The 20,416-nt window shown below is 34.2% G+C and overlaps 2 protein-coding genes across 4 annotated transcripts in view; one reads left to right on the top strand and one right to left on the bottom strand.

Annotated features, from left to right (window-relative positions):
• Positions 1-20,416, top strand: part of LOC111051549 (formin-like protein 7) — a 132,785-nt gene that overhangs the window by 59,714 nt on the left and 52,655 nt on the right. The window contains exon 10 of one of the 3 annotated variants that reach the window (XM_039427316.1): positions 3,584-6,080. The exons of the other annotated variants lie outside the window; for them this stretch is intronic. The gene's annotated coding sequence lies outside the window, so the exon portion shown is untranslated. Of the gene's footprint in view, positions 1-3,583; positions 6,081-20,416 lie in introns of those variants that run through there. 3 annotated transcript variants of the gene reach the window in all.
• On the bottom strand, positions 9,006-9,563 carry LOC120351036 (homeobox protein 3-like). Its single transcript, XM_039426971.1, has one exon. It carries the CDS (start codon positions 9,561-9,563, stop codon positions 9,006-9,008), a length of 558 nt encoding a protein of 185 aa, XP_039282905.1.

Raw genomic sequence — 20,416 nt, 5'->3', positions numbered from 1 at the left:
CTACATTTAGACTGGTTTTTCAAGGTTCTGTAAAACCGTGGCTGCGGTACTAACTTCCTATTAGGATAAAATCGAATTTTCATTGATGGCGTTTGACATATTATATTAAAATTGATTCAACAATCCCTTACTGTTTATTACTAATGAAATAGGAATACTCATTAAAGCCTAAATCACAACGCAAATCACTAATATTTCAAGAAAACACTCTATGTACATGTACACATAAATTAGAAATGTTACAAGAGCAACTGTAAAGGTGGGAACAAACGTTTACCACGCCATATTTCCACATTTATAGAAGCAGTGGTCAGGGATGTTGCGTTCGTACGTAAGTGCGTTAGAAAGAACTTCTTACTAGCATATTCTTGAGCCTCCCAAACCCTATCGGAGATCTTATTAAAACTATCCGGTGAAATGCTCATTCCATTCTTGTGACTGTGATCAATCTTAACACGGAAGTCTACGTGTAGCTCACTGAAACGTTGTTGCTGTAGAACACGCCATCTTTCATTCACCGTCATATAAAATTTCAATCAATTTATGCACTCTTTTATTGGACATACGATTGAGCCCACTTTTCAATTTGCTCTAATATGATTCTATATACATATTTGTGTCAGTATTACCATAATAGAATTTGCGATAGCACATGGCCTACTTCTCTTTTTTTGGGGAGATGTTCACCTAAGAAATATTTTTAAACTTTGAAAGTAAATGGTTTTCTAATTTATTAAATAACTCCACTAACTCGGCTTGAAAATCATTCTCGTTTCTCTTATATCTATCATAACCATCAAATTTTTCTCGACCATAGAAATAAAAAATTAAAATCCAAGTAACCTTTTTTAAAACTGTTTATTTACAATAAAAAATAATCAATGATAATAATAATAACAATTTTAAATAAACAATTTAAAAAAGTACTTGGATTTTTATTTCTACTTTCCTTGCCCTATTACCATAGGTAAGGAAAAGGAAAGTATTGCTTTCCGAAAAAAATTAAGGTACCCCAATTTCTAAATTTCTATACGTTTCAAGGTCCCCTGGGTCCAAAAAAGTGGTTTTTGGGTATTGGTCTGTATGTGTGTGTGTGTGTGTGTGTGTGTATGTGCGACTGTGTACATGATATCTCATCTCCCAATCAACGGAATGACTTGAAATTTGGAACTCAAGGTCCTTCACTATAAGGATCCGACACGAATCTATCAACTGCCACAAGTATCATATATCTGTAAACATTTCAGAAGCAATGCACCATCTATGCAAAGTTTGATTTTAGATTCTCAATTATCAGGCTTCAGATACCATTTAAACAAAAAATTTCAAGTGGTAAGATTGAGCATAAAAATCTCTACAATTAATGTTCAGTAGAATTTCACCTAAAATTGAAAATAAGCTCGAAATTCGAGAAAATGTGATTATTCAATTGCAAACTGTTGGCAACTGTTGATTCTATTAAATCATTCACTATGAAGAGATAGCAGACTTCGTGTGTCTGCAGCGTTATTGTCCTGTCACCAGCTGGCTCAGATCTTAGAAAAGTAAACATGAGATGCGCGGGAACACTAGCGTCAGTTGATCAATTTTCATAACGGCAAGGAAAGTTGTGTGAGTGCACCACAACAGATTTTTATTTCTATTGAAGAGTAGCCGTAACGACCTCTCTTCACATAACAAATGTCTTGTATCCTGAGTGACGGCATTCCATATACTTTAGTCATAATCCCATTACGGCATTTAGGCCTACTATCAAATTTGGAATCCTCTCTTCGATTTTTTCAAAGAAAATCTCATTATAAATTTCTTTCCTGAAGTGACTTGTAATTAGTTGAATAAATCAATAAATCCCTTTTTGAACTCGTCTTGAACAAGTATGGCTACCAAGTAGAATCCATATCGATTAGTATCTTGGGTGCCGTGTGGCATCAATACAAACAACTATTTTTGCTCCTTCTTCCATCTGTCTCAATTGGCGATCTATTTGTAACGCATAAATGGATAATTCATCGGTAATTCATCATATCCTTTGTCACCAATTAACGTTTCACAATTTTTTGGCATACTAGAATACATCTTCTTCCGGTGTCACTCATGCCGTCAACATTTTTTTTTTTTTTTTAATATGCATCCTCGCAGTAGCCTCTCTTCTCCTCTAGCAAAGTGCATTTGTAACGCAATATCTGTCGGTTAGTCATAAATTACTCTTTTTGGATCGCGGCACTAACTTTTCTATCATCTGAATTGAATTTCTTTCGTATTTCATTAGGATGAACTCCATCCTTTAATGAACTCTTCACTGACATCCTCGTTTCAGGGGACCATCGATGATAGATCTGCGTTTCCGGGCCACATGGGTAGTGTTCAAATATGTTTCCTCAAATTTTCCATTCTCATATTCTCTCTCAATTATTTGAGAATGGCACTGTCCTCTTGGGATTTGACCATATCGTCTTCGACGAACTGTGCTTCTGGGAGTTTGAGCACGGATGCATGTTGTCGAATATAAAACTAAAATTATGATTTTTTACATTTTCTTTCAATATTACTGTGCCTCGAACTTTTTTAAATTGCAATGACGTTCTCCTACTTTCATTGCTCTCCCACTTTTCAAATTCAAACTTAAGAAAAAACTAATGTACTGTCGACACATTATTACACAATATGATTTATGCCAATAGAAAGCAAATTTATTATTAAACTGCACATTATTGTATAACTAAAATAGATTCTTTCTGTTTTCTTTTTAGCAGCATACCTTCTCTTATGATTTATGAATGAATACAATGTTTTGAAAACTACTTTGCAGTCTTTATAAGTGCGATGGTAGGAAGAACCGTTAAGAGAGAAGTTTCTTCAACAATTAGAACCCACGGCGCACAAACGTGTATGCACACAACACACATGAGCCCGGTCGCGTAAAGGCCTGTTAAATTTCAACCATGATTAAATTTAATGCCATGAGAACCAATCTGGTAAGCCTTCTTTTCAAAAAAAAAACCTTCTCTGATTGGTTTCTGTGGCATTTAATCATGATTGATATTTAACAGGCTTTTTGCAACCTGGCTTTTGATTTTACTTAAGAGGTTACAAATTACAAGTTGTTTTACAAATATAGATTTCAATTTATTCGTTGTGAGCTCACTGTTAACTCTTTGAGTGGCGAGAAAGTTCATCACCAATTATGCTAGTGGGGCACAGTAGAGAAGTATCTGATTTCAATAAAAAAAATGGAATTGTATAAATTATATGTAATTTTATAACACTAAACAAATTTTTTAAAAAAATAACTTAAATTATCAACTGAGATGAGCCATTATCAAAAGTGGTTACTGACTCTAACCACCGCCCCATATAGCCAGCCATACATGAAACATGGTTAACTACACTAACCACATACTGTACCGAGTCTGATATCAGACGTTTTAGTGGATAAAATAGTTTAGAATCGAACAATATAATGGAAGTGAATGTAGAATAACAAAATAAATTAGAAGTTTTAAAAATAATTGATTTCATTACTCACATTTCAAATTTGTTTATTAGCATGCCAATCATCAAAACATGTTTTGTCCTTTCTCAGGCACAGTGGCACTTCACATGTTTGGCCATATGGTTCGCACAGGCTTCTTCACTGTGCTGCACTTCGCACATCTTCTCGAATCTCCTCGTTTTGGCCTATGCTTATTCCCTTCCAACCGGATAGCAGCATCAAAAGGTTTATTTTGTCGGCGTTCTACTAGTGAGAGTACAGCTGGCTTCGGCGGTGGTCTATTCTGAGTGCCAGCTCCAATCTTCTGCATCAATTTACTGGATAGCATTTCCATATAAACACTTCTCCCAAAATCTTAGTTAGAAAAGTGCTTCATGTCCAACTCTTTATGCATAATGAAAGAATTTATCACGCAGCAATCTAGGAAGTTGTATTAATAATCTCGGCCACCACTTTTTACTTTTTCGGTCAATAGAGTAGTCCCCTTTCAATCGATCAAAGTTGTCATCAAAGTTCATTTTTGAGTGGTTGTAATCAGGGAGAATTTTTGGACAAGGTACAGTATTTTTTGTTCCATCTTTCTCTTTTCTCTGCACAGACACTGTCTCATTTTGTGTGTGATAATTGGACATCAAATTGACACACTTAGTGTCTTTACACTTGTAGACTGAAATGCTATGATTACTGACATTCAAATCAAATTCCCCTATCTCTAGAAGTTTGTCTTCTGTTAGCTTTGGTAGATTCTTCCTTGCTTGATTCAGTGTCCCACATGCTAAAATATATTTTTCTTTCAATCTCAAAAATAATGGGTATGAAGTGAAGAAGTTGTCCATCACAACAATATGGTATTTACCAGCAAGACTTGCACAAAAATCACTTTCAACACATTCACCTAATCCCACTTCTACAGATTCCTTCAGTTTTCCTGTATATATTTGAAATTTGAGGTTGTATCCTGTGCTGTCACACATCATCCATATCTTATACCCTCGTTTGATAGGTTTATCACGCATATATTGTTTCATGAAACATCTTCCTTTGAACTTCACCATTGAGCAACACATTGATGAGGGTTATAGCAGACTGCAAATGTCTTTGACAATTAATACATCTATCAATGGTCGAATTTCATATAGTTTGTCATAGTCTGGATCCTCTCTTCTTGGCATTATCTCGTTGTCATTGATGTGTAGGTGTGACAGGAGCAGACTGAAACGTTTGACTGGCATTAGGCAGGAAACAAAGTTGTCATGCAGGTCAGGTTGAGTGCTCCAATAGTCCCTATAGCTAGGTCATTTTTTTATACCCATGTATATGTAAGTTTATACCCAGAAATATCGTTATTTCATCAATGGTTTTGGGAGTTATTGTTTTGTTTTGCCACCATCATCATCATTATCATCATCATCTTCATTATCTTCCAGATCCATGCTAGCACTTTTTGGGGGCCTTGCTGATTGAAGTGCCTTCTGAGTCATGTAGAGATTTGTTTGAAAAACCAGATGTTCAATAAGTTCATCAGGGAAAAGTTGATTGAATAATTTATATGGCGTTGGATCTTCCATGTCTCTGATTTTAGAGCTGATTCCAGGAGGTCCATCAGGTATAAATTCTTGATTTATTTCTATCAAATTTAAATTGTCCTGATCCCATGATGGTGCTGAAAATGCTGGTGAGGGAGTTGAACCTTTCTTTTGTTTCTCAACCTTGATTTAGCATGCTGGTGGCTTGATGTACTTGAAGACTTTTTTATATTTGGGATTTTCTTGTTTTCATTGTATTCAGTAGAAGGAGTTGAAGCAGAGCTTGTAGAAACCGGAGATGATGAAGGAGGAGAATTATTCAAAGGACAGGGATAAAAAATCAGTACTTGTACTTGGATTTGAGTCCGGAATGAAATCTAAACCAGAAATATCATGTTCTATAAAAAAAGGTTCATCATCTTCCGATATATCATCTAGATCTAAACTATCATTATCAGAAGGAATGTCCACTAAAAGAAACTATTCCACTTTCCCTTCTGATAGATAAACTCTATCTTTATGCGGTTTCATTTCTTATAATGTCAAAGTCTATTTATTAAAATCAACATTAATAAATTCGAAAAAATAATGTTCAGTCACCAAATAACTTCACTTCCAAACTAAGTTAGCCTAGTATAATCTATTCTACTATTTCCACTCACTATTTTCTAAAACTCAATATACTTACAGTTATTCGATAATAAGGATTAATTAGCCTACTATAATTATTTATAATTATTTTGGCAAGTAATAATCATTAAAATCAAGTAGCAAACAGATGAGCCTCACGTTGACGCGATCAGTGAAATCTGAGGTTAAGTGTCTGATCTACAACATGCATTATATGGACGTTGGTTAGCAGCACTAATTAAACTAATGTAACGACATTATAATTGGACATTTCATAAAAACCACTGAAAATGTAAGAATTTACTACTAAAATATTCACTCTTATAAAATATATCTTAATAATTTATTGAAAAAGATAATTTTTTTACTATTGCATAATAGGCGGAAAATATATGAGGTTTTGCAAATAAGAGACCACTGACGTCATGATTCAGAAAGCTGTGGCTTTATTCACTCTCCTCTGTTCAGTAAAAAAACCTGATCACAGATGTACCACAGAATGGAAAGTCGGCTAGTATCCTGACGCAAAAATCCGCCATCTTGAAAGAAAGTGTAGCATTGTAATATAGCCTAGCGGTAGTTTTAATTTCTAACAAGATGATGCAGTCATGTGTTGTGGTCTTGGTGCACTCAAGTCTTGGTTGGATTGATACCTTCCATTCTGTATGTATTCTGTGGCTGAGCGGTTGCTCATGAGTTATGTCTGACAGATGTTTCGTCTTTTGCTTACATTATTATCAAAACTTGAACCTAACCTATCTCATTGTATAATCAATTGGACGTACTGGTAGGCAGGAATAGCATGAACTGTGAGATGCGCGAGAGGTGAGGTAAAGGAGTGAGAGTGGGGAGGCCGCTCGAAACTAAGAGAGGGGAGGTGGCTGGAGCTTGTTGTTGTTGAGACGAAAGGCTCACTGTCGCCGTTCCTACTGCTTACACTATTAGGCCTATGCATAGACTCTCGCCTATGTTTCAATAATCAGAGCTGTTATTTTTAGACCTATTTTTTCTTTTTTGCTGGTTTATTTTAATATTGGAACGGCACGCGAAATTTTAACCGGAGCGATGTGCACCGTACGGAGGTAAAATTCTCTCTCGGGCTACTGCGCATCTTGAACTTAGAGTTCATGCTATTCCTGACGGGCTGTAGTTGCAACAAGGAACCAACTACAAACACAATGTTTTTCAGTACAGTGTCTTTCACAAAGCTCCGTATTATAAATTACTGTGGCATCACACATGCTTCACCATTGTCACATTCAATAAAAAATATTTTATATTTTCAATAATAATTGTTGAAATATAGAAATTATGCATATAAGGCATATTATGGCTTGAAAATGGTCATTGGTTCCGTATTGCTTAGCCTAATTTTATTTGTATTAAATGTCACATGCACAATAAGAGACCAGAAAGGGTAAGAATAAAAAACTTGGGGTTTATAATATTTTATTATTACTATTGTTGTTTTGAACTACAGGTAACTTATATAAAATTGTTAAATGATTAATAAAAACAATTTAAGAAGTTTCCTTGATATACAACAGTTATTCCCAACTTATCTGGACACAAAATAAAAAAACTACCTATAAGTCATTCAGTCTCTACATCAAAATCCAGTGCTCCATCAAAACCTTCTATATCATCTTGCACTCTTTCATCAGAAAATAGATTTTTGTAGAATATTTTGCAGTCATTTGGTATTAAATGTAGGTAAGATCTAATATCTTTCAATTTTTCTGGAGATATTGGCTTTCCCTCTGGCCAAAGAGGTTTCAATAGAGACACCATACTAGGAGGCCGTCCTGATCTTCGTTTTTTTTAATTAATTTCAAGAAATTCATCATTGTAGCTCTCTGAAACAAATAGTTTATGTGGTTCCTCTGTTTTTATCCTAATCTGTTTCATTCTTAACCAGTTGATTTTTTATGTTCAACATCTTCTTTCCTATTCACAATACTTTTTTCTAGATCAGCTGTAGATTTGAAATCATCTGTTGGGTTAATTCTCTTGATAATCAGTGGATTTCTTTTCCTCGCCTGCTTCATCACACTGATATAATCATCAGGAGTGTATAGTCTTTGTTGCATCTTTAGAGCACACTCAATGTCCCCAAAATCGCTGTCATTAGGGAGGAAGCTGTGTCCAGGAATTAAAAACTTCATGGTGATTTCTTGTAGGCTGGGATGGACTTCCAAAACACTGTTTAACATTAACACCACCTTAATATTGCGGTTCTGCCCACCGCATGAGTCACTCCACAATATCAAGTTTGTGACATCAGTATCAATGGAATTTAAAATATGCAACCTCAAACATGATGAAAGCTCTTGTGCACCTCGTCCAGCTTCACCTTCAATCCATATATTGCAGAAGCCTTTCTCACTTTTTCCACTATGTATGCCAAGGTTGTACAGCCATAGTTGTCTCTTGTAAAACATTATATTTGTTGGAAGCTGGGGTAATGGAAGCGTCTTCTCCATATCAAATGTCAGAACTTCTAACTCTTTCATTTCCTTGGCTCTTTTTATTTCTTCTTTAAGTAAAGACCTTGCTAGCTCTGCCTTCTCCAAATGAGACTTGTGTATGTCACTGAGACTATGTTTTTCATTCTCATCTTCTTCAAATGTAATCTTTGCAACTAGTGTATCACATTTGTTACATGTGTCTTTCATCAGTGGTTTTCTTCTCAAGTTGAAGCATGCCAGAAAAATCTGCTTGTATTTTGAAAACGAAACTGTATTATCATATTACTGTTCATAAAACTCATACATCTTATGCAGTGTCACATCTGATGACAAAAACATTGCATCAGTATTAGTCCTTCTGTAATGGCTTTTGTATTTTGGAAATTTTTCAATGTGATTCATTATATCTTTCTTCTGTGATTCTGTAATTTTATTATGTCCTCCTCGAACTCCCCTCTTATCAAGCACTGAATCAGAGCGCAGTTTCTTCATTGCAGTATCAATGCGCTTAGTTGAAAGGCGTAAACTTTGAACAAAAAAGTCTCTGCAAACTTCTTTTTTTGCAATGAAATATTTCCTGCAGTATGTTCTTTTTGAATGTTTTTTTGATCTATGACGTCCAACTTCACTCTCTTTTACCAGATTTCCAATCATTAATGTTTGGGCATTATAATCTGCTAACTCCCAATACTTATTAAAATCCAATTTCCTTTCTGCCACTGTAATACTCTCATTGCACTTCTTCTTACAGTTACAAATGTAATCTCGGAACAATTTAGGATCCATTTTAGCACCAGTTGTGTTGACATATGACTTGTTTGAATTCCTTCTCTTTTTTCTGTCAGCCCTAGTCATATTATCATACTTTCTTTTTCTGCCTTTTTTTGATCATCCAAGATGTTCAGAAGTCGTTTCCAAGCTGTTGGTTGAACTTTCAATGCTGTTGGTTTCAGAATCAGCTCCATTTCTTTGTTCAATGTTCATAATATCATCTTCATTGTTCACCATTCCAATGCCTATATTATTATTGTCTCCAATGTTCATTATGTACTCTTCATTGTTCACCACTTCAATGTTCATATTATTATTATTGCCTTCAATTTTCATAACACCATCTTCATTGTTCACCACTTCAACAGTTGAGTTTTCCATGCAGTTGTTCACCACTTCAATGTATATTTTATTATTGTCCTCAATATTCATTACCAGTATATATTCTTCATTGTTCACAACTTCAGTGTTTATGTTATTATTGTCTTCAATGTTTATAGATCCATCTTCATTGTTCACCACTTCAATGCCTATATTAAAATTGTCTTCAATGTTCATATATTCTTCATTGTTCACCACTTCAGTGTTCATATTATTATTGTCTTTAATGTTCATAGCACCATCTTCATTGTTGACCACTATGATGTTCACCACTTCAACAGTTGAGTTTTCCATGCAGTTATTTTCCTCCACATGTATTTGTTCGTCAATGGTCTGTGAAAAATAATATTATAGGCTTTATACTCTTTATAGGCTTGGTTGAAAAGTAGTATAGTATAGCAATACGAATCCCAAGCCATTGATGTCTGTTAATGCCGTTTATGTCAAACCAGATAGTCACATAGCCAATATTAATTTTATGGAGCTAATAATGAATAATTCATTATCAATAATTATCAATCAATACAGTTTTCAAAATAAGACTTGAATATTGTAGAAATAGCCTACTTGAAATAGAAATAATAACTAACCTCAAAATATTTGAAGGTTGGTTTTGTTGCACAGCTTCCACCACCATATTCACTAACATTTGCCCACGTGAATACATTTTAGCCTAATCCTATTTTATTATGTAACTAACTACATGAAACTGTGGAATATACAATAGATAAAAGATAGATCAGTGAAATAATATGTTTGAGCATGGATAGAAAACTGAATATACCGTACTATACAAAGCGGAATGTACTTGGTTCCCTATTGCGTATATCAAGAAGCCACTTCCCATCAGCTGTAGTGATAGAGTTTGGCTATTGGATCTTTGTTGCAAAACCAAGATAGAAATTTTGGTGTTTGGTTCTGTAATGCTTAACTCACCAAATACTACTTGGTACTTGGTTCAGTAACGAATAGGACAGAGGAATGATTGGACATTGGATTGTTTTTGCTTAATAAAGAATGGACTTTTTTCATCTGAAAGTGAAATAACCTCAAAAACAGAAAATTGGTGGTTGGTTCCTTATTGCATAACTATGTCCAATTGAATTAATGAAAAACCATCAAGTGATTGGAGTTGTTTAAAATGCTTTGGATAATATTTCAAATGTTATTGAATTTATGTAATCATGCATTTCTGTGCTCCCAAATACATTATAATGGAGTCCATTATAATTGTAAACAACCTCGTATTAAGCCATGTCTGTTTACGTTCAGCTACTCTGTTTACGTTCTTTTCCATCGGTAGAAAGTACGATGAGCTTGATCAGTGAACGAACCGGATATGACGTATTTTTTTTCTTATCAGTTAGACGAAAGACCTTGAAGAGGTATAAACGCACAATGCCTATGCCTTCCCAATGCTAGCTCTTACTTGAAATTGAAGGCTGCCATTGAGGTATTTTAGCGCGAGTTATTATATAATATATATATTTATTTTTGTAATATTATAGATTACAAAAATCTTCAAGGTCTTTGGTGTGTAATAATCTTTCAGTTTGTCCCCTTAATGGCCGATTTCAATTGCAAGTACAGTAGCGCTGCATGTGAGTCTATGCATCGTTCAACGACCAAATAGTGGTTCGTTCAGAGCCACGTTCACTCACCGATCAGTGGCTTTGAACTCGACCAATATTTGGGGTCTTTATGGCGGTATATTTGAAATATTCCAATTTGCTTATAACAAAATCATGCATTATGCTTTTTAAAAACAATATTCTGGTTTAGATAATATGTTCAGGTTTTCAAATTCAGGTTTTCGATTTTTTAATAATGAAATTTCAATAATAAATGGTTCAATAATTCATTTTTTATTATTAAAAATTGTTCTTATTCTTGTAATTTGTTATGATTCATAAGGCATTGGGACAAAAGGCAAACCTCAAAAAGAGTTTGTAGTTCCCAATCTAAAAATCAACAATTCAGTTCCTAGTTGGAATCTAAATATTATTATTCTGTGGGAAGAATTTATTTTACAATTCAAAGCCAAGCAATATTGCTTGAACAATATAACACGTCATGTTGCTCAATCTATAATGATAACAGCAGATAAATTTGAAAATTCGTGAACTAGAACCTCATAAAATGGCGATTTTGCAATGCATCACGGGATTGTGTCATGACCTGTATTTTTATAAACCTTTGTGAAGATTCTATATGCTCATGCCATCTACTGGTTGTTTTTATAACTATTTCTTGTGGTTTTTCTAGGAAACCATCGCCCCTTTGGGCAAAATAATAGAGAAATCATATGGTTAGCAGCACTCAAAGTTAGTTGACAGCTGTTTACTAAAGTTGAGCAGCACTAACCACTGCCCCATAACCGAATATAAGATATGGTTAGCAGTACTAACCATAGCCCTTCAAAGAGTTAACTCGTTTACCCCATTTTTCCGTCCTTATAGATTGAACGGAACTTGACAAACACATATGTTCATCATGTGTATGATAAGTTATGTTCAATCTAATAGAATCTATAAGGACGGAGAAATAAACATTTTTTATTTAACTGGTAAACGCAGCTTTATGGTGTGCGCAAAGCCTAAGTTTTGAAATTTAATACTTTAGTATATATATTATAATATTTATGAATAATTCAAAGAAGACATTAAAATTAGTGAACTCTATATAATACAAATTAAGGAAAAAACAAGCCATAATAACAAAATCCAATAAGGGAAACACAATAGTAATAATAAAACAGACTATAATGAAAAAGTTTATTTAAATTAACAATATAAGTATATACCTATAATACCCTAACCAATATGTTTTACTCAATGACCCAAACCATGTTACATAAAATATTTTACAATATTTACACATCATATCCAACATCTCTGTTCATTTTTAATTATAAAATTTCTAAATCAATTTTCTCTTTCTCCAATTTTATGCTAGCCCTTTCCTCTTGAACATTCAGCAGTCTAATTTTTTATCTACAAGCTCCTTTTCCTTTTTCAAATTTGAAATTTTTCTTTCTATGGCTTCCTCCTCCTTTCTTAAAGTTTTTAGTTTGAAATCTACTACTCCCTCCTCTTTGTTCAGAATATTTATTCGTTTTTGATGCTCAGTTTTCTGAAAATGTAGTTTTTTTTATAAAAATTGATTTTTCTTTGGAGTAAGTCTCCATGACCACTGTTGGTTTACCAGCGAGGTGGTTCTTCTTCTTTTCCTGCCACAGGCTGCAGCAGGGGATATAGTCATGTCTTTGCGAAATAGACCAGTCCAGCCGAAACAGGTCTAGGTGCAGGTGGGTGTTCCTCCTCCTCGATAATACAAATAATTGGAGACCCAGCGGCTGGAGAACTCACTTCCATTAGTAGGTTGTCATCCACGATATCGATGGGGAGCGATCTACTGCTTTCCCCTGCTACAGAAATGTGAAGGAAAATTGAAATAATGTTGTGTGAGTTTTGAGATATTGGCTGAGTATTTATTTTTTTTTTCAAATTCTAACTTCTGTTTAATAACTGAATGTATTACGGTTATCAAACTAGATAAATGTAGGTTTTTTGTAAATGTCTTTTTTATAGCTCTATTTAATTAATATTGTGTTTCTTGGGACACAAATAAATTCTTCATTTCCTATATTTCCTTGAATATTTTGAATTCTATTCTGTATTAATTTTTATTTTCGTTTGAAAATCATTCAATGCCATTATATTTTATTATTTTCTTTTCTTCAATTATCTAATTAAATCAAACTTTGCATAGATGGGGCGGAGCTCCTGTAATTTTTACAGATATGGGACTTGTGGCAGTTGATAGAGCTTATCAATAAATATTTTAGGTATAAATTTGATCAAAATTCGAGAAAATCGCAAAGAAACCTGTTTTTGACAACATTTTCACCATTTTAGCTGCCATCTTGAATCGCATTTGATCGAAATTGTTCGTGTCGGGTCCTTATAGTGTTAGGATCTTAAGTTTTAATAAAATAAATTAGTAATACATTTTTTTGTCAAATTTAAATGTGTCACAAATATTTGGGGGAGGCTGCGGGTGCCGGGGGGAAGATTTTAGAAGTTCTGGAGGTTTTCCCGTAGCCTCCAGTGTAGTATGCAACAGATTTGGTGTTCAGTTTTCACAGCAAACTCATAGTCTTGGCTGAGAATTTTTCGTGTTTGGGAAAACTTCAAATTTTTTAATGAAAACTCAGTTTCTCGGTTCGCCATTTGAATTTGGTTGACATTTAGCTATAGCTATACATTTAACTTAGCGAGCTGAACAAAAAAGCTTGTGATACATTTTTTGTGGGAAAGAAATAATTTAACTGTGTCCCAAATTTTTGGTGGAGCACAGGTGAGCCGGGGGGAAGAATTTGGATGGTCTGAAGGTTTTCCTGTAGCCTCCAGGGTAGTATGCAACAGATTTGGTGTTCAGTTTTCACAGCAAACTCATAGTTTTGGCTGAAAATTTTTCGTATTTAGGAAAACTTCAAATTTTTGATGAAAACTCAATTTCCCGGATCGCCACTTGAATTTGGTTGAAATTTAGCTATGGCTATACACTTGACTTGGCGAGCTGAACGAAAAAGCTTGTAATAAATTTTTTGTGACAAACAAATTTAAATGTGTCCCAGATATTTGGGTGAGCACAGGGGTGGCGGGGGGTAGAATTTGGAAGGTCTGGAGGTTTTCCCGTAGTCTCCAGTGTAGTATTCAACAGATTTGGTGTTCAGAACTCTTAGTTTTGGTTGAGAATTTTTTGCCTTTGGGAAAACTTCAAATTTTCGATGAAAAGTTAATCTTCCGGGTCGCCATTTGAATTTGGTCGAAATCGAACTATGGATATAGGCTTATCTCTGGAGCTGAACAAAAAAGTATCGTATTTTCTGTGCGAGGCTTATTTAAATGTGTCGAGAAAATTTGGGGGGCTCTAGGAGTGCTAGGGAGGTAAAATTTTTGTGATTTGGAGGTTTTCCATAGCCTCCGGTGTGTTCTCTAACTGATTTTGAGGTGGGTTCTCTGAGACAATCAGCCGTATTGGCTGTGAATTTTCGTTTTTTTTTTGTCTTTTGCTGCTTTAATATAATAAGACTCACTGAACCTGGAGAATGGTGTCTCGAAATAGAGGGGTAGAGCCGGGCCCGATTATCTGCTGTAGATAGTTCAAAGTCCTGTCCTCGTAAACAACTGCCAAGAGGTATACATTTTCAGTCCAATTTTACTTGTCATGAATTATGATATGACAAGAATCATCATCTGTCTTGATTTTTCATGTGACGATAAAGACTATGTTGAGAGAAGAACCCTTAACATAAACGACAAGGGAGGTTTTTGGAAGCAGTATGACTTTTCTTTGGCCTCTGTACTACAATGATTTTTCCAGTATTATCATCCAAACAATTATGTTGTGATAAAATTAGTAGAATTGATGGTGATGTTGTGAAATCTCTCCATAATAAGAAAACAAAGATATTGTCAAATTTCACTAAAAAATTATTAAAAACTTTAAAACAGAACCATGGTTTTTCGTAGTTAACCAACGCATGAACCTAAATTAAGTCTCATGAAATTGATGTTGAAATGTGTTGGTGCTCATCATACTTGAACAAAATACTGTATATTATACTCTATATAGGGCTAATAATTACTATTGGGAAAAAATTCAAACATGATTATTAAACATGATACAATAGTAGTATTTTTGTTATTTCCATAACTAGTTTAGAATAATCATGTTTGAATTTTTTCCCAATAGTAATTATTAGCCCTGTATAGAGTATAATATACAGTATTTTGTTCAAGTATAATGAGCACCAACACATTTCAACATCAATTTCATGAGACTTAATTTAGGTTTTGGCTACAGCCCAACTTTATATTATATTTTCAATATTTCTGCTCATTGTAGGTCAGTATGAATAGGCACACATAACCATTAGCCAAAAACTCGATAAAAGTTTAACAGATTAGAGTAGTCTTGATCAAACAAACCTTGTTTTAATTGTATACTTCCATTTTATTCTCAAGTTCCTCAATTTTGTAAGTAATGAGCTATTGTAGCCTATATGGCCATTCTGTATAATATTTTCCATCTTATTTCTCAAGGTTTTCTGGTGCATAATATAATATAACCAATATAGGACTGTTGTATTGAATTTAGGACATTGGAATTCAACTCATTATTATCATTGAAACTTTATTTTGCTGTAATTTTTGAAAGGTTTGAAATATAACTTTTCAAGTAAATTTTTTCTCAAATAGCCCATAGATTGTCAAGCCAAATACCAAAGACGTATCCAAGTCAGAGACAGAGTAACAGACCAGCTGTATAGAGTGGTCATATATATAAAAAAAATCATCCCTTTTACTGAAAGAAAATTTAATTTTACCTAGAAAATAATTACAAAGGTGTATATATTTTGATATCATGTATAATATTAATTGCTTTCATTACTTTAGTTATTGCCACCCAATTATTTAGGAGCTCTTTACTAAGATTAGGTTAAGAATGTTTCTGTATCCTCATTCCTCAGTACAGCTGATGATGCCTTGGTTAACTACGTGAAACCATGGTTCTGTTTTTAAGTTTTTCATAAATTTTTAGTGAAATTTGACAATATCTTTGTTTTTTTATTAATTTTGTTGTGGATGAAATTTCCTTTTCTTCTTAATTTTTTAAATAATACTTTCATTTTCTTCGAACCTTTCGTCTGAGCCAAAATTTCACTAACTTCCACTTCTTCATGATGTTTCCTTGAGATATGCCTTGTGACATTAGTTACTAGAGTGTCACGGTATAGAAAATAGTCCTTTTTATCCCATACTCTTCACTTTAATGAATTGCATTGTCCCACATCTAATTCCGAGGTAGTTTTCTGATTCAATGTTGCATCTGTAGTGTTCACCTTATCAATGAGAGTTTCCACACTTCTGGGAACCATGGAATCAACAAGTGCTTCATCAACTGTTGGAGGAATCTCTTTTCCACAGCAAACTGATTGGTTCACCTCTCCAATGTTGTGTCCATCCTCTTCAATATTGCAAGCCTGTGGAAGAAAATCGAATTTACCTCCACGATGCAATTATACATTGAACTGAAAGTTCAAAATTCATATTAGGATTTCTTTAGAAAATAAATAGAACATTTTTGTTTCTAAACTGATTTGTTTAATTGACCGAATGTAAATAAAGGTGACTTGAGTTTGCTTTGTGTGTTAGGGCTCTGTAAAGAGGAAGTAGACGCACATTTGAATTCAGTATTTAAAATAGACCTAACTGTGCAAACACATCTCAGTTATTGTTTTAGAGTAGATGAATAGCCAAATAGATGTTATAGAATATGTAAACTATTTGGATTGATAAGTTTGAAAGTTTATTTTGGAATAAAGTACTATCAAAATTATACTTAGAAAACTAACCTTATTTCACGACTGTGACATAACCAAAATTTTCAAGAAAAATAAAACAAGGATTACCTTGGAATTTTTTTCCAATGTAAATGTTATGGATCTTTTCCGTTATGTGCCAAGTAATGTACTCCGGCCAATTTCTACTTTGGTATAGTTCAAGTAGTTCTAATTTTCGCTACTAGGCTGCGTTACTATCGCACTTCCATCGTTTAGCGGGTAATGAGAATTCAATTTGAAATCAGTAAAATGTATATAAATTTAATTGGAAGGAATCTTGAAAGGTGTTTATCAGTATCAGGGCATCAGGGGTGATTTCTACTACGGTACCATTGAAACGGATAGCCTACGAGTCTCAAGTTGAATCTCAAAGTTTTCTATTCATAAAATCCCGAAATTCACGAAATCCAGACATTGCTATTAATTAAAGTACCAACAACATAAATGCTAATCCATCTCATTAATGAGGTGTAATATTAACAAAATAAAGACATTCAATTTTTTGAAAAAATTCATGGAAGTTGTGAAAATATTTGATAGTTGATAATACAGGTAAATTGTCACCAATATATTTCACAATCCATATTTTGCGGACTCCACTCAGTATGATGTCTTTTGGAGTGTAGGCCTATGTCTGTCACTAAATGCACTTTTAAACCAATAAATATAACTGACTTTTACCAATATATTTCACAATCCATATTTTGCGGGCTCCCTCAGTATGATGTCTTTTGTTGTGTAGGCCTCTATGTCTGTCACTAAATGCACTTTTAAACCTATAAATATAACTGACTTTTAATCTAAATTAAACCTATACACTCAAATTCGAACAACTATGGTACATCACTTTAAATCACTAAAATGCACTTTTCAACCTATAAATCTAGCTGACATCTAATCTAAATTGAACCTATATACTGGAATATGAATGTTTATTGAGGGGGCCATTGCATACTGATGTGATTCAAAATTTGCTGAAAAAGATCATGGCCAGCAAACTTTCTCCGCCACATGAATTCTGCTAGGTACGATTCCAGCATATTACGATTTGTACCGCATTGAATCTTATTTCGATGCTTCGCTAGCCGCCAAGTACTCTCTATCCCCTGTGTGTGTGCTCCAGTCTGTGGGCTCACAAAATGTAAGCTGTGATTCACAGTTTCGTGGTTGTATTGTTCTGGAAGCCCTTGAATACCACGATAGGCTCTCCACTCATCACTAATTATTGTGGATCCTGCCCTCACGTGTTGTTGTATTATCGGTAGAAGTGTTTGCCTACTTCTATCTTCCACCGGAACTAGGAAGCACTCCCCTGTCTCCTGACACAGCCCCCCAAACACCCACTGCTGAGGCAACACACGCCCAACATGTTTTTTTCTTCTAGAAAAAAGACTTTCGTCAATTTCAACTGTAGACCCAGGACCACCTATTTGGAGTAGATTCCGCATAAGGTTAACAGTACAAACCTCTCTCATAAGAATGCACCATTCAACCCCCGTGTTGTGGTTAATGTCCAGTTCATCCTCACAGAACTTCACACTGGCCATCTCTTTCGACCACCAATAGATAAAAAATACAATTTTTCTGAAGTTCAGCTTGGTGCCTTCCAAAAAAGTTCCTTTTCTAATTGATTTTTGTTCTTGACACCCGTCTTTTGTACATGTCCACCGATCGCGCTGTCCGAGTCTCAACTTCATGTCATGAAGACCGCGTTGACATTTTCTTTGAGGATGCAGAACGCCCTTCTCTTGAAAAAAATTTACTGCATGTTCCTCACTCGGAATTCTCTCTACTAGATTAATGAAGTTCATATTTACAGAAGAATGGAACTAAATTACTTGACTAAAAAATAGATTGCACACAGCACTCTTAACTTAAAAACTCACGAAACTTTCAAAGCTTGTTCAAACACCAGTTTCTATTGCAATAGAAATACCGTATCCACTTGCTAGTGCTACTCGATGGCAACTGGCAACTGACTGTATTCACCCTTCCGGAGACTCAAGAATACACATACATAAGCTTCCTTGTCATTTTGGTGTCGTTAAGGGACGGTACTGGGAGAGGGTAATTGACCTGGCGAAAGGTGGTGGTCCATTGTATTCCAGTTGGGAAGGTAACGGATTCATAGTTATTTTTAAAGTCGGTTCCACGTTAATCATTAGTCTGCAACCAACAAGATAATAATGTCTTCTAAGCATAGTGAAGGAGACAATCGCAACCCTCATTTTGGAATTCTCAAAAACCCTAATTTTGAATTTTTCAATTTTGTAGAATGAATAGTGAAGCGAAGCATGATATGGATGGATATAGCATAGACGACAAGCTCATAGAAAAACTTTTCCTATACTGATAGATTTTAACTGTTAAAGATTTTATACTGATAAAGTTAGTTGATCTATACAACAGTATTATTAATACACAGTATCATTAATATTCTTTCTATTTATCGATCTTGATTAGGTAGATTATAATTACAATAGGCGTAGACTAACTTACCCATAGATTAACCCATTTTTTGCCCACATTTTTAACACTAGAGAATGTCATAAAAGTTTACGAAACTAGTTGTGTTTTATAGAATAATAACAAGGGTACTTGAGTGAGTTCCATGTTATGATGAAAGTATTGATTCATTCGAAAAAACATATAGCGCTATCCCTTTTTCATGTTCAACGTTGCCAGATCGTTTTTAACAATATAGAAATATATCCCTGTATCACCAATCCTCTATAGAAGGCAGTGGCAAGGCAGAGAATCGGCAACGCTGTTCTCCTAACTTTCTCCACTGCCATTCTCACTTTAGAAATGTCTAAAATTGAATTTCTCATCTATAGTTGTATCATTACAGCCTTCAGTTGGTTAGATTAGTTAGATTTGGAGTGATGTACCGTAGTTGTTCGAATTTGATTATATAGGTTTAATTTAGATTAAAATCAGTTATATTTATAGGTTTAAAAGTGCATTTAGTGACAGACATAGGCCTACACTCCAAAAGACATCATACTGAGTGGAGCCCGGTTTAATAGTTTTATATAGGTTTATATAGGTTTAATTTAGATTAAAAGTCAGTTATATTTATAGGTTTAAAAGTGCATTTAGTGACAGACATAGGCCTACACTCCAACAGAACTCATACTCAGTGGAGCCCGCAAAATATGGATTGTGAAATATATTGGTGACACTTTATCTGTATTATCTACTATCAAAATATTTTCACAACTTGCAAAAAAAATCAAATTGAATTCTCATTACCCGCTAAACGATGGAAGTGCGATATTAACGCATCCTAGTAGCGAAAATTAGAAGTACTAGAACTACACCAAAGTAGAAATTGGAGGGAGTACATTTCTTGGCACATAACGGAAAAGATCAAACTATTAATTACATCTATAAAACAACTGGATAGATGCTAAAATTACCAACTCAAAGAATATCTCCACAATACAAATTGACTCATTGAAATTTTAGGTTATTGTTCATTTTTGGTAAGTCATTACCTACACACTGAAATGATAATTCACGTTTAAGTTTCAGTAAGTATTAATATTTGAAATAAATTATCGAATTCTAATACTAGATAACAGCCTGCCAACTTCTAGAGAAGCCTGGTGGAACGTTGATTTTTGCATAAGCTTGATAAGTAAGGTTTACAAAAGTACTTGAACCTGACTAATCAGGTCTAAATAATTCATTTGACAAAGTTTCCTACTTACCTCACAACATGGCCCAGTTC

Source organism: Nilaparvata lugens, chromosome 4 (genome assembly GCF_014356525.2).
Source record: "Nilaparvata lugens isolate BPH chromosome 4, ASM1435652v1, whole genome shotgun sequence".
Lineage (NCBI taxonomy): Eukaryota > Metazoa > Arthropoda > Insecta > Hemiptera > Delphacidae > Nilaparvata > Nilaparvata lugens.
The sequence above is the reverse complement of the archived record's forward strand: the minus strand, read 5'-3'. Positions and strand labels throughout refer to the sequence as shown.